The 19,664-nt window shown below is 43.7% G+C and overlaps 2 protein-coding genes across 2 annotated transcripts; one reads left to right on the forward strand and one right to left on the reverse strand.

Moving 5' to 3' along the window:
• Positions 1 to 13,024: 13,024 nt before the first annotated feature.
• LOC139371067 (coiled-coil domain containing 174) lies at positions 13,025 to 14,758 on the reverse strand. Its single transcript, XM_071111116.1, has 5 exons — positions 14,577 to 14,758; positions 14,078 to 14,482; positions 13,774 to 13,918; positions 13,504 to 13,620; positions 13,025 to 13,209 (listed from the first exon to the last, which is right to left on the reverse strand). Exons 2-5 carry the CDS (start codon positions 14,090 to 14,092, stop codon positions 13,028 to 13,030), a joined length of 459 nt encoding a protein of 152 aa, XP_070967217.1. The 5' UTR covers positions 14,093 to 14,482; positions 14,577 to 14,758; the 3' UTR covers positions 13,025 to 13,027.
• A 1,681-nt stretch (positions 14,759 to 16,439) lies between these two features.
• On the forward strand, positions 16,440 to 19,354 carry LOC139369811 (ghrelin/obestatin prepropeptide). Its single transcript, XM_071109085.1, has 4 exons — positions 16,440 to 16,571; positions 16,711 to 16,806; positions 17,675 to 17,786; positions 19,312 to 19,354. Exons 1-4 carry the CDS (start codon positions 16,458 to 16,460, stop codon positions 19,314 to 19,316), a joined length of 327 nt encoding a protein of 108 aa, XP_070965186.1. The 5' UTR covers positions 16,440 to 16,457; the 3' UTR covers positions 19,317 to 19,354.
• Positions 19,355 to 19,664: the final 310 nt, after the last annotated feature.

Here is a 19,664-nt window from a genome sequence, read left to right on the forward strand (position 1 = left end):
AGGCGGGAGGCTCCGGCAGAGGCGCCGGACAGGCGGGAGGCTCCGGCAGAGGCGCCGGACAGGCGGGAGGCTCCGGCAGAGGCGCCGGACAGGCGGGAGGCTCCGGCAGAGGCGCCGGACAGGCGGGAGGCTCCGGCAGAGGCGCCGGACAGGCGGGAGGCTCCGGCAGAGGGGCCGGACGGGAGGCTCCGGCAGCGGCGCCGGACAGGCGGGAGGCTCCGGCAGAGGCGCCGGACAGGCGGGAGGCTCCGGCAGAGGCGCCGGACAGGCGGGAGGCTCCGGCAGCGCTGGAGAGGAGGAAGGCTCTGGACGGATGGGCCGGAGAGACAGCCTCGTACGGGGAGCTGCCACCGGAGGGCTGGGGTGTGGAGGTGGTGACGGATAGACCGGACCGTGCAGGCGCACTGGAGCTCTTGAGCACCGAGCCTGCCCAACCTTACCCGGTTGAATGGTCCCGGTCGCCCTTCCAGTGCGGCGAGGTGGAATAGCCCGCACTGGGCTATGCAGGCGAACCGGGGACACCGTGCGCAAGGCTGGTGCCATGTAAGCCGGCCCAAGGAGACGCACTGGAGACCAGATGCGTAGAGCCGGCTTCATGGCACTTGGCTCGATGCCCACTCTAGCCCGGCCGATACGCGGAGCTGGAATGTACCGCACCGGGCTGTGCACCCGCACTGGGGACACCGTGCGCTCCACAGCATAACACGGTGCCTGCCCGGTCTCTCTAGCCCCCCGGTAACCACAGGAAGTTGGCTCAGGTCTCCTACCTGGCGTAGCCATACTCCCTGTTAGCCCCCCCCCCAAGAAATTTTTGGGGCTGACTCCCGGGCTTCCATCCACGACGCCGCGCTGCCTCCTCATACCAGCGCCTCTCCGCTTTCGCCGCCTCCCGTTCTTCCTTGGGGCGGCGATATTCTCCTGGCTGAGCCCAAGGTCCTTTACCGTCCAATTCGTCCTCCCATGTCCATACCTCCTCGCGCTGCTCCTGCTGCTGCTCTCTCCTTTGCCCATTACCACACCGCTTGGTCCTGTTTTGGTGGGTGATTCTGTAACGATTCTCTTCTTGTGAAGTAGAGGCGGACCAAAGCGCAGCGTGGTGGTTGTTCATTGTATTTTATTACGACACTATACATGAACAAACTAACGAAAAAACAAGAAACGTGAGAACTCAAAACCTAATACAGCCTATCTTGTGAACACTACACAAAGACAGGAACAGTCACCCACAAACAAACAGTGAAACCCAGGCTACCTAAGTATGATTCTCAATCAGAGACAACTAATGACACCTGCCTCTGATTGAGAACCATACTAGGCCGAAAACATAGAACTGCCCCAAAACATAGAAAAACAAACATAGACTGCCCACCCAACTCACGCCCTGACCATACTAAATAAATACAAAAACAAAGGAAATAGAGGTCAGAACGTGACACTCTGTCCAAGGCTGATTGCCGTGTTTGCGTTTTATGATGCCATGACTGTTTATGTAAGCGTGTGATGAATGGATGTGTGTGATTGGCAGGGTATGTGTAGGCATGTGTACATGCTTACATTTACATTTTTGTCCTTTAGCAGATGCTCTTATCCAGAGCGACATACAGTAGTGAGTGCATACATATTTGTGCTATGTCGACTCACTGCCCTCCTGTCTGACTGACTGTTTCCATGGGGCATTCTCTGAAAAGGTCTGGTTTATACCCTGCATCGATTTGCATTCACCCTCTCTTTCTCCCTTTCTTTATCTCTCCTTTTCTCAGTGAGACATCAGCCCCCATTGTCCACCTGCTTATCATCTGATGATGTGGGCATGTCCAATGTCAGCAAGGATACCCTTCGGTTTATCTGAAAACGTGGCACTAGATGATAACACTCTGAAATTCTCCCCTATGTCCTATAATCTTCTCTAAGACACGGTAGATTTCAAATGGGTGTGACCCCAACCAGATGTATGGATGTTGGCATTGCTTGTCCACCTCATGACTTACTTGACTTAAGCTCTTGGCTTCTATGGAACATAGGACATTGACAAATGTCCTCCATCACACTTAGTTTGGGACAGGTTTTTCCAGGTCACACTAATTGAGGCCTCTCTTTCATTTCTACCTGGACGTCTCTCCTCCCAAGTGTTTCTGGGTCACCCTCCTCGTGAGATAGGCTTATATGAGACAAGGAGCTAGGTTAGCTCCAAAGCTGTTGTAGCATTTAGCTTACAGTTCCCATTAAGGATTCAACTAGAGGTAACCACTGTTTCTGGCATGGAGATAATGACTGAAGAGTTACTATGCAGGAGTAGATCATTGAGGTTAATTAAAACACAAACTAACCAGCCAACTTTCAAAGGCATGCAAATATAATGGGAAATCTCACTAACACCATGTCCAGTGTTATGTCTCTGAGACTTTGACAGGATCCCATTCCATCCCTAGAAACCTAAAATTGGTTAGACACAGGGGTCTCTCTTTATGACCCATGTCCTTTGACCCACCCATGCCCCTCTATCAAAACATTGCAACATCAACCCGCATTAGCTTGTGGGAATTCCATCCTTGACATCAATTAAGTCAATCAAGGAAGTGATCCCTGTTGTGATAACATGGCCTACGGTGTGACTCTACTGACCTATGATGCGTTAGACACAAGGTCACACTGAAGACACACACCCCCACTAACCCAGAGTGTCCCTGCTCCACTCGCCTTATCAATGCTAACCCTGGTTGGGGACTTATAAATGGTGTTGGAAAACCCATGGGCAAAACAAGGAAACGCTTAAGTCAGGTGGATCAATGCTGACATAATCCATCAGACATGTCTCCAGGCTCTTTCATAGAACCTGCATTGCAGTAGAAGTCATCCCTCTATCTCTCTCTACCTCCAGCGGTCGCTGAGTGCATCAGGATCCCTCTGGTCTTATCTGGGTGCTTTGACACTTCAGTGAATACAACCTTGTGTAGTGTTATGACATTACCTGCCAAATGTTCTTATGAATCTGTAGTATTGATAGTACCTGAGATGTGCCACAATATGAGGGGAGCGTCGGGGGCACCGTCGGGAGCATTATTTCAATAACAAGAGTAGGCAGTTGTATGCAAGGGTGACATCATGTATAATTTTAGTGTGTATTTAATGTTTAATATGCACGTTATAGATTACCTATAGTTTGGGCTATTCCCCCTTTCTTAAGAGCTGTGGAGACACTCCTTCAGGAAAAACACAATATGTCATGATCAGCCATTCTAGCTTTCACAGCATTTATTACGACTACCACCTCAGCCATTTTGGCTCCATGTACTTTCATATTGCTAGTTTTATTGCGTCTCATGCCTGTGAAATGGCATTCACGAGGAGCAGCCATACCGGAAACATGTTCCATCTGCCCCCATCTTCCCTGCACCGCAATAAAGAGGCCATTGATCGTGGTCCCTGCTCAATGCTAGAGGACATAAGACAGGGGGATTACCAGGGTAGATGTGTCAGATACTGGCTGCCCTCCATCCCATCTCCATATATCCCCCACTCATAAAGGCTCCATTAGCTCCTGTTGTGGTCCGGATGGGACAGACGTTAAAACAGACCAACTGTGACGAGTGTCTTCAATAAAGAGGCGCAAACCAACACCACTGTGCTCTTTGTGTGTGTTTGTGTGTGTGTGTTTGGTTTTACTATTGGATAGTAAAACAAGGAAAATTCTGACAAGTGTGGACATTTCGCCGGTCCCCAAAAAGAAAAAGGTTATTTTAGGCGGCTTAGGGGTTAGGGTTTCAGGTTAAGTTTAGGGGTTAGGGTTTCAGGTTAAGTTTAGGGGTTAGGGTTTCAGGTTAAGTTTAGGGGTTAGGGTTTCAGGTTAAGTTTAGGGGTTAGGGTTTCAGGTTAAGTTTAGGGGTTAGGGTTTCAGGTTAAGTTTAGGGGTTAGGGTTTCAGGTTAAGTTTAGGGGTTAGGGTTTCGGGTTAAGTTTAGGGGTTAGGGTTAGGGAAAATAGGATTTTGAATCGGAATCAATTGTTTGGTCCCCACAAGGATAGTAAAACAAACGTGTGTGTGTGTGTGTGTGTGTGTGTGTGTGTGTTTCTTTACAGCAGATCAGGGAATGTTTATTCTTGTAGTTGGAGCAGGAGGATCGGGTCCATCCCCTTTACTGTGTCCTGCTGGCTGATTCTGAGCAGGATACTTGGCTTCCCAGCCCCTGCATCACTCAAGCAGAGCTCAGTGACAAACTAAAACTACAGTCCACTTTAAGTCATTGGTCACAGGTCTGCTGGCTTTACAGGCCAATGGGAGGCTCTCGCGTACTGTTTTCCATTTCATCCATCACAGCATTGATCTGAAACAGCCCAATCCTTATAAACACTCAAACAAGCACACTGATACATCCATACTCAAACATATACACACTCTTTCTGATGCCAATACACACTATCCTTTACGCTCCTGTTAATGCCTTTACTTTAAGAGCTGGAGAGTGTTATTGAGTTAACACGTGTCCATTAGCCTGTGTGAATGTATTGATTTTATCGCAAAACATGTTAAATGATCACACTGACTGAGCCAAAAAATGTGAATCAAGTGTCATGTTAACCCACATGCAGAATCTGGGACAGCCCTTGGCTGTTTGACCAGTCAATGAGCAAGGTGATGGGGTCCTATGTGGTTCTATGCCAGACACCCCAGTTTGTAGTCATGGGGCAGGAAGTTGTCCTTGGTATGGTCACTCTGTGTTTTGGCAATCTCCTTCAGGATGTTGGTCTTCCTGAAGCTGTAGCTAATCAGAGCACCCACATTACTATAGAATACTACAGTACTAACTATAGAATTCTCTAGTATACTGTAGAATACTATACTACACACTTTAGCATCTCTCTATCATGTGTAGTACATACTATATAATGTTGTAATATACTGTAGAATACTAGAGTAAATACTACAGTATCATACCCACAAAAAAGATTGCAGTAAATACTACAGTAATGTCCGCAAAAACACTACAGTACGCAAAAACACTACACATTTTTAACTACACGAAATACTGCAATATTTCATTTGCATATACCCTTCCCATTCCCCTCCCCATATCCCAATCTGTGCCACCCATAAGTGACAAACCTACATGCCAAGTATAGACCATATTGTGTTCCATACAGATTATAGACAAGATCTGAAGTGCTAAACGAGCTGTCCTACCTACCTATCGACCTAGCTACAGGTTATGGAAAATGTACTCTTTATATATTTGTCAAACATAATAAAACAGAACACTATATTAAATACTACAGTATACTACAGTCTGTAAAAGCACTACAGTAAATCCTACAGTATACCACAGTAAAGTCTGCAAAAACAGAATACTATAGTATTTTTTTCATGTGGGCACTGTCTCACCGAAAATCTACTTTCCCGCTGTGTACAATTGTGGACACATGACCCATTGCACACATAGGGAGAGAAGACAGTAAAGTGTGTTAGGTTGGGAAAGAGAAATAAAAATAGAGGAAAATTAAACATTTGAATATGGTTTTGGTTATTAACCACAACTTTAAGGCAAAATACTGAAAGTCTCATTACGTGGCCATCTAGTACATAATAGTACAGAGAAAGTCATTTCACTGTATATTTATCTATCTGCACAATAACATAGAAACACACCTTATTTACATGTCCCCAAAAAAAATATGGCTTGTTGTTTTTCATCTGAGCCCAGTGCGGTCATTGTGTGTGTCACTCTCTGCTCTAATTAGGTTGAATTATTCAGTCATAACCTTCATTAAGTGGCCTTTTCTTTATTGTTGTGTGCATTCTGCCCTGCAATGCATTATATTTTCATGAATGTGCATATTCAATTTCCCTGCATCACTCTGTGAGGTCCGGTCACTGCATTATATTTTCATGAATGTGCATATTCAATTTCCCTGCATCACTCTGTGAGGTCCGGTCACTGCATTATATTTTCATGAATGTGCATATTCAATTTCCCTGCATCACTCTGTGAGGTCCGGTCACTGCATCCCCCCCCCTCCCTCCGCTCTTTCTCAAATGTGCCCTGGCAGCAACCCATAAATCCATCTTCATAAATGGGAGTGCAGACAAACACACACAGACAGTCACAGTCCCACACGCACACACACACAAACATTTGAACTTTGAGCCATCTAGCAGACTTACAGTTAGTTCATTAATCTTAAGATAGTTAGGTGGGACAACCACATATCACAGGCATAGTATGTACACATTTCCTCAATTAAGTAGTTATCAACAAAGGCAGAGCTAGAAAGGGGAGGGGGGTGTCAAGTGCAAGTGTTGTTTGCTGCAAACACACAAACAGTAACAAACATTACAAACACACACACACAGATGGTGACAGAGCTTTCACTGTCTAAGTGAGTGTTTCCCAGTCTGTTGGGCCGGTCTCACCAGAGGAAAATGGAAAAAGAAGTGGGAAAACACATGGTCATGGTCACATGGGAGTCGGCCCTCAACCAGACCAGGAAGAGCCCCATACAGACGATACACAAAACACTCACAGAATGTGTCTCAATACTATAACACAGACTCATGTTCCTTGTCTCCTTTCCTTCATGAGAGAACTGGATAGGTTTTCACCATATTGCCTCCACCTTTCAAGTGTTGCCAGGTCAGTGATCATGGAGGACAGGACACAAGGAGAGAAAGTCAAAATTGTTAAGAGACAACTATAGCACCCTAGCCATCAGTAGGACAGTGATGTCATACACTGTCACAACCATTATCAACTCCTTCCAAACCCCCTGTTCCTCCTTGTGCCCCCACCCCTGTCGTATACCAGAAGTGTTCCGGGTCCCACATCGTGCCTCTGGACCAGAACAAGAAGTGGTGTCTGTCGTATTTCACCTGCCTGAACAGGTACTGAGAACTCTGTCACAAACATAATGAAGTGATAATGACAGAGAACCCGATGTCTGAAGGATGTGTTGGCACGGGTGTTGTTAAAAACCTTGATTTAACTAGACACATTTTTTAAACCTTTATTTAACAAGGCAAGTCAGTTAAAAACAAATTGTTATTTACAATGACGGCCTAATCAGGCTAAAACCTAACCCAGACTGCCCTGGGCCAATTGTGCGCTGCCTTATGGGACTCCCAATCACGACCGGTTGTGATACAGCCCAGGATCGAACCAGGGTCTGTAGTGACGCCTCTAGCACTGATGCAGTGCCTTAGACCACTGCACCACTCAGGAGCCCTAATGATGTCCAATCAATTGAATTTACCACAGGTGGACTCCAATCAAGTTGTAGAAACATCTCAAGGAAAATCAATGGGAACAGGATGCACCTGAGCTCAATTTCGAGTCTCCTAGCAAAAGGTCTGAATACTTATGTAAATAAGGTATTCTGTTTTCGCTTTGTCATTACGGGGCATTGTGTGTAGATTGCTGAGGATTTGTATTGATTTAATCCATTTTAGAATAAGGCTGTAACGTAACAAAATGTGGAAAAGTCAAGGGGTCTGAATATTTTCCGAAGGCACTGTACATTCAGAGCCACATTCCTGTAAAGCTAGAGCAGATCTCATGTTAAATGAGACCATTCTCATTTAACCATTCGACACCATTCTGTATACTTCTGGCCCTTCTTTGGACACTGTGTTAACTAACCTCCAGATGATCTTCAATGCCATTCAACTCTCCTTCCGTGGCCTCCAACTGCTCTTAAATGCTAGTAAAACTAAATGCATGCTATTCAACCGAACGCTGCCGGCACCTGCCTGCCCGTCCAGGATCACTACTCTGGATGGTTCTGACTTAGAATATGTTGACAACTACAAATACCTAGGTGTCTGGTTAGACTGTAAACTCTCCTTCCAGACTTGCATTAAGCATCTCCAATCCAAAATCAAATCTAGAATCGGCTTCCTATTTTGCAACAAAGCATCCTTCACTCATGCTGCCAAACATACCCTCGTAGAACTGACTATCCTACCGATCCTCAACTTGTCATTATTTAACCAGGTAGGCCGGTTGAGAACAAGTTCTCAGTTAAAACTGCGACCTGGCCAAGATAAAGAAAAGTTTTGCGACACAAACAACAACACTGAGTTACACATGGAATAAACAACCGTACAGTCAATAACACAATAGAAAAAATCGATATACAGTGTGTGCAAATGAGGTAAGATTAGGGATGTAAGGCAATAAATAGGCCATAGTGGAGAAGTAATTACAATTTAGCAATTAAACACTGGAGTGATAGATGTGCAGAAGATGAATGTGCAAGTAGAGATACTGGGGTGTAAAAGAGCAAAAAACTAAAATAACTATATGGGGATGAGGTAGTTGGATGGGTTATTTACAGATGGCTATGTACAGGTGCAATGATCTGTGAGCTGCTCTGATGGTCGGTGATCTGTTTGTTAACTTGGCTTCTGAAGACCTTAGAAAGGCAGGGTAGGATAGATATACAGTGGGGCAAAAAAGTATTTAGTCAGCCACCAATTGTGCAAGTTCTCCCACTTAAAAAGATGAGAGAGGCCTGTAATTTTCAGCATAGGTACACTTCAACTATGACAGACAAAATGAGAAAAAAAATCCAGAAAATCACATTGTAGGATTTTTAATGAATTTATTTGCAAATTATGGTGGAAAATAAGTATTGGTCTTTATTTATTTTTCCTTCCTTGGTCTTTGGTCTTTTCTGGGCTCTATGGCACCATGTTGCTCCCTCGTTTGTTGAAACAACACTGAGCACAATATTAAGACAAAATACATTTATTTGCAGTGGTGTGAAGTATTTAAGTAAAAAATAGTTTAATGTACTACTTAAGTAGTGTTTTGGGGTATCTGTACTTTACTAATCATATTTTTGACAACTTTTGTGATGTTGGGTGCGTTCTTAAATTCACTCTGGAGTGCCCTAACGCGCACTGTGTCGTTGTAGCGCTTCGCTTTGGGTGCGTTCAGAACGCACACTGGGCTGACCGAGGAGTAGGATTGATCCGAGCGATCTGACCTCACAACGGCGGTCAAGGCACCCAAGCTAACTGGCTAACGTTGCCTAGCTTGCTAGCTACTTCCAGACACAATTTACAGAATACATCACTCTGACCATTTTACTCGCCCTAGCAGAGCTGGTTAGGCTGTTATCCAGAGCGTTGGTGACTGTAACTGTGCTGCTGGCAACAATTGAATTACACTTTTTTTGTTGACGCTTACTGACAACGGGTGTTGAGCGTTCGTCAATTCATCAGTTAGTCTACGATCTGGCACACTCAGACAAGAGTGCTCTGAAATCGGAGTACACAGGCAGAGCGAATTTACGAATGCACCCATCATTGAAGAAAAGTCCTGTCTCTTGATGATGTCATTAGTGGCCTACCTGCTACTGCAATATGATTATTTTATTGTAACAACATAATTTCAATGAATTCTGAAATTATATGGAACCATTTGCATCAATAACATTAAATTACTGATTGAAATGTAAAATATATATTTTAGGGTATTAAAATAATTGTCCTCAATTCATATTGGCAAACTGAAATTAAAGGAAGTACGTGTAAGCAGTAAGCACACTGCCTTTTAATGGTAAGATATATAAACATATAAAAAGTTGGAGGGGAAAAAAAGTGGTGATTTTACCTGATCTACAGTACTTCAGAGGTGCATTCAAAACGGTTTAAACATGGAATAAGTGGTACACAATTGAGAGCCTTGTTGGTAAAGTTTATATGATTGTGATTATCTGTGTGTGTGTATATATATATATATATATATATATATATATATATATAAGTATTAACTCACATGGCATAAATAACTCTGTAATACAATCTAATAATCAGAAATATTAAAGTTCCCTTTCATTCTCTGTTTGAAGAAGCTAAACATTTTCCACGTCAGTGTCATTTCCCTGACCTGTCTTCCTGATGGGACAAACACACCTGCCTCCTTGTCAAGAGCATGAAATGGACCAGAGGAGGTCATGCCAGGCCAGTGAGTACTCCGTTGGATTGAAAAACGTTTAAAACACTCAACATTACACATTCTGAACACACCTACAGAGTCTGGTGGCTCATAAAACAATGGTAAATGGGCACAGCGCCATCTAGAGCATGTCAGTCAAACCTTCCTCACCTAAAGCTATATCCCAACACTGAATATACACTGCTCAAAAAAATAAAGGGAACACTGAAATAACACATCCTAGATCTGAATGAATGAAATATTCTTATTAAATACTTTTTTCTTTACATAGTTGAATGTGCTGACAACAAAATCACACAAAAATTATCAATGGAAATCAAATGTATCAACCCATGGAGATCTGGATTTGGAGTCACACTCAAAATTAAAGTGGAAAACCATGGGCGGGCCACCCTCATGGAGTCTGTTTATGGCCTGCTGGGGGTCATTTTGCAGGGCTCTGGCAGTGCTCCTCCTGCTCCTCCTTGCACAAAGGCAGAGGTAGTGGTCCTGCTGCTGGGTTGTTGCCCTCCTACGGCCTCCTCCACGTCTCCTGGTAGCGCCTCCATGCTCTGGACACTACGCTGACAGACACAGCAAACCTTCTTGCCACAGCTCGCATTGATGTGCCATCCTGGATGAGCTGCACTACCTGAGCCACTTGTGTGGGTTGTAGACTCCGTCTCATGCTACCACTAGAGTGAAAGCACCGCCAGCATTCAAAAGTGACCAAAACATCAGCCAGGAAGCATAGGAACTGACAAGTGGTCTGTGGTCACCACCTGCAGAACCACTCCTTTATTGGGGGTGTCTTGCTAATTGCCTTTAATTTCTACCTGTTGTCTATTCCATTTGCACAACAGCATGTGAAATTTATTGTCAATCAGTGTTGCTTCCTAAGTGGACAGTTTGATTTCACAGAAGTGTGATTGACTTGGCGTTACATTGTGTTGTTTAAGTGTTCCCTTTATTTTTTTGAGCAGTGTATATTCCATAGATCCATTTAAATGATCACAGGTAATTGCATATGTTTGAATATAATGACGAGCATCCAGAGACGTCTCAATGCCTGTACTTACCCAGAAAACAGCTATTACATCGTGGCTGATCCTCGGTATTGTCCTGTCACTCAAAACACACAATCACCACACATGTACAAGATCAGCAGTCTAAATCCAAGATCAGATTACGAAAATGGGTCCATCTCTTTGGTGCCCTCTGAGGGGTTTAAAGATCATGGTAACGTCACTATAGTCTAACACCCATCAACGTTATTTGTGTGTTTGGGTTAGTTTAATACAGGTGTGTCTGTGAGTATCAAGCAGAGTTCTTGCTGAAGGACAGCATGTTATCCAGGCTCTGGGAAGGGAGCTGGGTCTGAAGCTGAGGGGGGCACTGGGGCTGAGTTTGGGGCTGCATACTGAAGTTGAGGAAGATACTGAAGGTGAAAGGGTGGAGGTGCAAATCGGGACTGAAATGGGGAAGCAAACTGAGGGTATGTTGGTGGGGGGGGTGTGTATTGGGGTTGGGGCTGTTGGGAGGGTACTAAGGTGGGGGGTTGAGGGGGGCACTGAGGGGCTGGAGGTGCATTTTGGGATTGGACAGTGTTTTGGTGCTGACCAGGGGATCAAATGAAATCAAAGTTTATTTGTCACGTGCGCCGAATACAACATACTTACAGGCTCGAACCAATAGTGCAAAAAAGGTGTTGGGTACACAACAGGTAAGTAAAGAAATCAAACAGTAAAAAAACAGGCTATATACAGTAGCGAGGCTATATACAGACACCAGTTAGTCAGGCTGATTGAGGTACCATGTACATGTAGATATGGTTAAAGTGACTATGCATATATGATGTAGCAGTAGCGTAAAAGAGGGGTTGGCAGGTGGCGGGACACAATGCAGATAGCCTGGTTAGCCAATGTGTGGGAGCACTGGTTGGTCGGCCCAATTGAGGTAGTATGTACATGAATGTATAGTTAAAGTGACTATGCATATATGATAAACAGAGTAGCAGCAGTGTAAAAAGAGGGTTGGGGGGGGCACACAATGCAAATAGTCAGGGTAGCCATTTAATTACATGTTCAGGAGTCTTATGGCTTGGGGGAAAAAAAACTGTAGAGAAGCCTTTTTGTCCGAGACTTGGTACTCCGGTACCGCTTGCCATGAGGTAGTAGAGAGAACAGTCTATGACTGGGGTGGCTGGGGTCTTTGACCATTTTTAGAGCCTTCCTCTGACACTGCCTGGTGTAGAGGTCCTGGATGGCAGGCAGCTTAGCCCCAGTGATGTACTGGGCCATTCGCACTACCCTCTGTAGTTCCTTTGTGGCCAGAGGCCGAGCAATTGCCGTACCAGGCAGTGATGCAACCATGCTCTCGATGTTGCAGCTGTAGAACCTTTTGAGGATCTCAGGACCCATGCCAAATCTTTTTAGTTTCCTGAGGGGGAATAGGCTTTGTCGTGCCCTCTTTATGACTGTCTTAGTATGTTTGGACCATTCTAGTTTGTTGTTGATGTGGACACCGAGGAACTTGAAGCTCTCAACCTGCTCCACTACAGCCCCGTAGATGAGAATGGGGGCGTGCTCGGTCCTCCTTTTCCTGTAGTCCACAATCATCTCCTTAGTCTTGGCTACGTTGAGGGATAGGTTGTTATTCTGGCACCACACGGCCAGGTCTCTGACCTCCTCCCTATAGGCTGTCTCGTCGTTGTCTTTGATCAGGCCTACCACTGATGTGTCGTCTGCAAATTTAATGATGGTGTTTGAGTCGTGCCTGGCCATGCAGTCGTGGGTGAACAGGGAGTACAGGAGGGGACTGAGCACGCACCCCTGTGGAGCTAGTGTTGAGGATCAGCGTGGCAGATGTGTTGCTACCTACACTCACCACCTGGGGGCGGCCCGTCAGGAAGTCCAGGATCCAGTTGCAGAGGGAGGTATTTAGTCCCAGGATCCTTAGCTTAGTGATGAGTTTTGAGGGTACTATGGTGTTGAACGCTGAGCTGTAGTCAATGAATAGCATTGTGGGTTGAGAGGGTACAGGGGTACTTGACTGGGGCTAGGGTAAATAACTACTTTTGGGCTTGGCCTGGGGTAGCTATCTATGCCCTCCACCCTGCCCCTCTGACCACATGAAGGCCATTTTGGGTTTGTCCTGCTCCCGTTTGGCCCATTTCCCGTAGCCCTGTCTCTTATCGTCGCTGAAGTACACAGAGGGAGGAGTGAACTCTGACTCCCTATCATCCTGCCGCCGACCCGTCCACTTGCCAAAAAAGTCCACTAGGAAAGGAGTGTTGTCAAATTGAAAAAAGAGAAGACAGTTAGTTAATGATCTAACACTCCAAGCAGCATACAACTCTTTGGTGTCTCACTGGAGGAAATTACCAGAGATGATCTGACAGGTGTTGACTACAGCAAGCAGTCCTTGGTTACACCTGGAACTTTCCTGCTCTACTTTGCCATGTTATACATGTTATGCCAGTGGGTGGCAGTGATTCATCAATGATCACCATTCATTCTAAAAAAAAAGATCCATGCCAATCGTGTCAACCAGAAACAAGGAGTAGTGTTTACCTTTGCCCCTGTCCCACTCCCTGACGTGGGGTACACCTAACTTGGTGTCTCTCCCCTCTTGGATCTCTACCTCCAACTTCTTCACTGCATGGGCCTCCTCATGGGCTTCATCCTCTTCTGAAGGAAGTAATATAAGAGACAACACTTACAACAGTATTCACTACAGTCAAAAGTATATACATAGAGCAGTATACAGTCATAGCCATACAATCTAGCCTGATCAGGTATCATTGTCTCCAATGCTGTATAATTGTGGGAGGTTCCTCTAACCTTGTTTGGGTCCAGCTCCCTGGTCGTCCTGTGTTCCGTCCAGCTTAGTCTTCATCTTCCTTTGCCTCACCTTGGCCAACTGAGCGTTCAGCAGAGCCTTCCTGTTCTCCTTCAACTGCTCCCTCTTACTGCGCTGGTCTGTCGTTTGAGAGAAAGAGAGGGAGAGAAAGGGAGAGAGATAATTAATCTTTAAAAAAATTGAATTAATGTTGACAATATGCTTCAAACTCAGTCATTTAAATGAACTGATAAGTGATATAAGAATGTCTAATCTCAGGGGTTGCGGAGGCTGAGAGTAACTCACCTGGTGTCTGAGCATGTCCAGAGTATCTGTTTCCTGCGCTGCTCCTGGTCATGAGAAAATGTAAAGTAGCCCACATCCAGCTCATGGGCCTCTGACATGGACAGACAGTAAAAGAAGAGGGAGGAAAAATAGCAGTGTGAGAGATGGAGGAAGAGGCAAGAGATCAGAGAAGAGACAAGTCAATCCACAGAGAACACACCTCTCAGGGTTTGGTTAAAAAAGTACAGTAAATACAGTTTGATTACTGTATCTATGAAACCAGTGCCATGTCAACGTTGCTCCCTGATGTCCTCGTAGTGGATTCGTCCCACAGGACTGTTCATGGCCTCCTCCCTCTCCCAGACTTGCCTCTGCAGCTCTCTACGCATGTCCTCTGATAGTCGGTCCTTTTCAGCCGGGTCACGTCTGTGTACAAACATTAAAAAAAGAAGCTCAAAACAGTATTGTCACTAACATCTTCTTCTATGAACAAACCATGTTTGATCAGAGTAAAATATACCCTTTTCCCTGAAAGTCTTGGTCCGCATGATTCTCTCTCTTCTTGTCAATAATCTTCTGGGTGAAATCCACCAGGAAAAGTCCCTCTGTCTCCTCATCTGACACAATGGAAAAGAGGACTGTAATTCCAATGCGAGAAATACAAATGGCATATGTAGGGCCTTCACATGTCAACCTTACATACAGAATGTAGTGTCTTAACACTTAGTACTTATTTATGTAATAAGAAAGACTCGGAATACAAGCAATTGAACTGGAGCTTCACATTTACTCAAACTAGTTAGTACCAGAATAACATAGAACAATACTGCGCATGACCAAGGGTGCTCCATCCTTAAAGGGGACATCAGTAATTAACAGAACATAACACAGAATATGACAGCATTTAAAGACCAGTGTAACGAATTACAAAACTATACCAGGACCAGTCGAGTTCAGCTTTGAGATCAACCAGCTGCAGAAAAATTAGTATAGTACAGTATCCTAGCTTGCTATGTGTTAGCGTGCAGGCTAGATAAATTACCGGCGTTATCTAATGAGCTAGCTATGGTTCACACACTGGTGACAGAAAATGTGACAATATTAATTATTGTAAACAAGTCAACGATGAAGCAGTCACTGCATATTGCTTATTCTTTTTATCCATGGTTGTTAGATTTCGATATATCAGCTCAAAGCCAGCTAGCTAGTGGAAAGCAACCAATCTACAACTCGGAAGCAGCCGAGTTGTTTGGTTCACGTGATAATTTAAGGGTTGCTAGCTAAGTAGATTCAGGACTGCCACCTAGCGGTGTGGAGTAAGCAACTGGCAGTCAAAAAAAGATTGATGCTTTCAATGTTGGCATAATTCGTTTCTGGTTATAATGGATTCAGGCTCTTGAACATGCAGTTATGTAATATATGTATATGTATATCAGACCAAGTATAGACAGAGATTGTTTTTTTACTATGTCTCATGTATCAAATCAAATTTTATTTGTCACATGCTTCGTAAACAACAGGCGTAGACTAACAGTGAAATGCTTAACGTTACTCACTGATTATTTTCCAACAATGCAGAGTTAAAGATAAAATATATATATATATATCGTATAACCAGAAATATACCATTTCGATGCTTATAATGATGCACAACATTCTGCCCATTACAGCTGACAAAGAACGGAAAAACTGAAAGTTGAGATAATGTGTTTTGGCATATTTCAGTACATAGGACAGTGAATATGTATTTTGTAGACTCAGGAAATGCAGAATGTTTCTGTTGATGGACCAGCAAACAGTTGCTCAGGTATGAGTACACATTCTAAAAGGGTCTAAAGCCCACATGACAGTGTGGTGTCATCATAATAGTATGATTAAAGGTGATAATCAGCAAGAACATTTCTGTTATCAGGTTGTAACTGTGCTATTCTTGTTCTTTTATCTATTCAAACACTTGAACAATCCATCTATTCCCAGTTCCATCAACCATGACTATATTTGCTTTAATGTGCAAACATAGAAGCAAATATGTGTTTGGATTCCAAATGTCTCAGAGGTAAACATAAGAATAGGTATATAAGGTGAAAAGAGACCCTAGTCCAACCATATCAATGTCCAAGGTATATCTGGTGAGTATAACAATTAGTTTTCAATAAATAAGATATCAGAGGAGATTATATTTAGGTTTGGTATCTCGATTCATTTATACACAAGTTAAATGTATGTCATATTGTGCCATATTTAGGTTTGGTATCTCGATTCATTTATACACAAGTTAAATGTATGTCATATTGTGCCATAGGAATGCTTTGGATAAAAGCATCACAATATACAGTGCTTTAAAATGTTGTTAATTTGTATTTGGTGAGTTCTCTCTACAAAGCGCAAACAGCCATCCATCATGCCACTGAAGAGAAACACAGGTCTCATGACACTGATGCTGTGTACTCTGGCTCTGTGGGCCAAGTCAGTCAGTGCTGGCTCCAGCTTCCTCAGCCCCTCCCAGAAACCACAGGTAAGACAGGTAAGGTGTAGCAGACGTGTGTGTTTGTGAGTAAGGTTTACGAATTGTGTGTAAAATGTGTGTGAGTAATGTTATACTAAATGTGTGAATAAGGTAGTGTGTGACTCACTGTCACGGCCTGGCCCTGCAGGGTAAAGGGAAGCCCCCTCGAGTTGGTCGGCGAGACATTGAGAGCTTTGCTGAGCTGTTTGAGGGTCCCCTTCACCAGGAAGACAAACACAATACGGTAAGTGACACATGCACATGGATTTACCTCTTGAAAATAGCTCTACAAATCCAACACTGCTGCTGAACCCAAATCAACCCAATGCCCCTACCATCCACCCAGCCTAAGTCTCTCACTGTTGCTGCCTGTTATAGACCCCCCTCAGCTCCCAGCTGTGCCCTGGACACCATATGTGAATTGATTGCCCCTCATCTATCTTCAGAGTTCGTTCTGTTAGGTGACCTAAACTGGGATATGCTTAACACCCCGGCAGACCTACAATCTAAGCTAGACACCCTCAATCTCACACAAATGATCAAGGAACCCACCAGGTACAACCCAAAATCTGTAAACATGGGCACCCTCATAGATATTATCCTGACTAAATTGCCCTCCAAATACACCTATGCTGTTTTTAATCAGGATCTCAGCGATCACTGCCTCATTGCCTGGATCCACTATGTTTTTATTTACTTTTCTGCTCTTTTGCACACCAGTATTTCTACTTGCACATCATCATCTGCACATCTATCACTCCAGTGTTAATTAGCTGAATTGTAATTACTTGCTACTGTGGCCTATTTATTGCCTTACCTCCTCACGCCATATGCACACACTGTATATTGTGTTATTGACTGTACGTTTGTTTATTCCATGTGTAACTCTGTGTTGTTGTTCGTGTCACACTGCTTTGCTTTATCTTGGCCAGGTCGCAGTTGTAAATGAGAACTTGTTCTCAACTGGCCTACCTGGTTAAATAAAGGTGACATTTTTAAAAAAGGGTCTAAAATGGCTTTATTAACATGTTGCTTTCAAAACCACATAACATGCCAAGGGATGTTAAGGGCTAGGTTAAATTTGGATACTGATCAGCTCTGCCTGTTCTCAGATCAAGGCTCCTTTTGAGATGGGCATCACCATGAGTGAGGAGGAGTTCCAGGAGTATGGTGCCGTGCTGCAGAAGATCCTGCATGACGTCCTGGGAGACACTGCCACTGCAGGTGCCCTGCGATGACATTTGAACTTACATACAGCACTACTACTCTAGTTGGATAGAGACCGTGGCGATTTTAGCATGTAAATCTTGGTGGGGCAAACTCAACTTTTATTTAATGCATAGCAGCAAAGCCACAACACAACACTAAACAAGACATTAATTGCACTATAACACAACACAACACTAAACAAGACATTAATTGCACTGTAACGGTGACAAATGGTGCCCACAAACTGTTAGGGCCTACATAAAGCTGTCCCAATAGCAGAGTCCCAACAGCAGTCCCAACACCTTACCACTGCTACACCTGGTTATCAGCTGAGCCTTGTCTGTCAGCGAAACAGTTCATTCAGCCTCATTTGCTACATTTTTTTTTTTTAAACAGCTAATATGGTTGACTTGCTTATACAAATGTGGTTTTTACTGACAATTGAGATGTACATATTATACAAGGGAACGGATTATTTTTACGGATCCGTAATTTCGATTAAGACGATAATGAGCGAGCTAAGACAGATGTAGTCAATATAACTATCTGTTCAGTATTTTCTAAATGTATAGTAACAGAATTCAGAACAATTGTCCAGTGTCTGTGTTCTTTTGCTCATCTTAATATTTTATTGGCCAGTCTGAGATATGTCTTTTTCGTTGCAACTCTGCCTAGAAGGCCAGCATCCCGGAGTTGCCTCTTCACTGTTGATGTTGAGACTGGAGTTTTGCGGGTACTATTTAATGAAGCTGCCAGTTGAGGACTTGTGAGGCATCTGTTTCTCAAACTAGACACTGTAATGTACTTGTCCTCTTGCTCATTTGTGCACCGGGGCCTCCCACTCCTCTTTCTATTCTGGTTAAAGTCAGTTTGCGCTGTTCTGTGAAGGGAGTAGTATACAGCATTGACCGAGATCTTCAGTTTCTTGGAAATTTCTCAAATGGAATAGCCTTCATTTCTCAGAAAAATAATAGACATTTTGAGCCTGTAATCGAACCCACAAATGCTGATGCTCCAGATACTCCACTAGTCTAAAGAAGGCCAGTTTTATTGCTTCTTTAATCAGAACAGTTTTCAGCTGTGCTAAAATAATTGCAAAAGGGTTTTCTAATGATCAATTAGCCTTTTAAAATTATGAACTTGGATTAGCTAATGCAACGTGCCATTAGAACACAGATGGTTGCTGATAATGTACGCCTATGTAGATATCCATTTTAAAAAATCAGCCGTTTCCAGCTACAAGTCATTTACAAATTTAACTGCCTACACTGTATTTCTGATCATTTTGATGTTATTTTAATGGACAAAAAAATTGCTTGAACGGTGGTGTACATTCAGCCCTGAATGACAGGTTGCCACTGGATAGCGATACACTGCCTGTTCATGATGGTAGCTATAACAACTCATTAGCACATATTTGGAGTTAACCATATTTGAATGAACAGTCATCTGTCAAATCTAAACCATCAGACAGACAGCTAGCTGAGTGCATTAAATGTTCCAGAGCAGCATTGTTTAAAATCATGTTTTTGTGTTTCAGAATGATCACAACTTGGCATAGACACGGAATACAAAGAACCTCCCATTTCCTGTTCTCCAACTTTCCTTTCTCAACTTGTCTTATACCCGATGTACTGTGTGAACATCGTTTGAATTGTAAAAGATGAATAAAATAACACTGCTTCCTTACTCCCTGGGTCATTTTGGGTCTTTGAACAGATCTGTCATCCTTATCTTCAAAGAGTTCTCTAGTAAAAATACTTTCTTAGGTCGTGGCTCATAACGGCAAAACATCTGAATTTGAGCACCAGGAGAATATGAAACAGCCCATCGATCTCACTAAATCTGCCAGAAATAATTATTCTTATAAGTTCCCTCAGCTGTTTCCTGCAA

Source organism: Oncorhynchus clarkii, chromosome 17 (genome assembly GCF_045791955.1).
Source record: "Oncorhynchus clarkii lewisi isolate Uvic-CL-2024 chromosome 17, UVic_Ocla_1.0, whole genome shotgun sequence".
Classification (NCBI taxonomy): Eukaryota; Metazoa; Chordata; class Actinopteri; order Salmoniformes; family Salmonidae; genus Oncorhynchus; species Oncorhynchus clarkii.

Bases quoted from the DNA above. Each gene is read 5' to 3' on its own strand.
- LOC139371067 (XM_071111116.1), bottom strand. The intron at 13,621-13,773 runs GTTAGAGGAACC...TACTTCCTTCAG, and splicing joins GGGAGCTGGACCCAAACAAG to AAGAGGATGAAGCCCATGAG. The intron at 13,210-13,503 runs GTAAACACTACT...CTCCTTTCCTAG, and splicing joins GGAGTGGGACAGGGGCAAAG to TGGACTTTTTTGGCAAGTGG.
- LOC139369811 (XM_071109085.1), top strand. From the start codon at position 16,458: ATGCCACTGAAGAGAAACACAGGTCTCATGACACTGATGCTGTGTACT. The intron at 16,572-16,710 runs GTAAGACAGGTA...CTGGCCCTGCAG, and splicing joins GCCCCTCCCAGAAACCACAG to GGTAAAGGGAAGCCCCCTCG. The intron at 16,807-17,674 runs GTAAGTGACACA...GCCTGTTCTCAG, and splicing joins AGGAAGACAAACACAATACG to ATCAAGGCTCCTTTTGAGAT.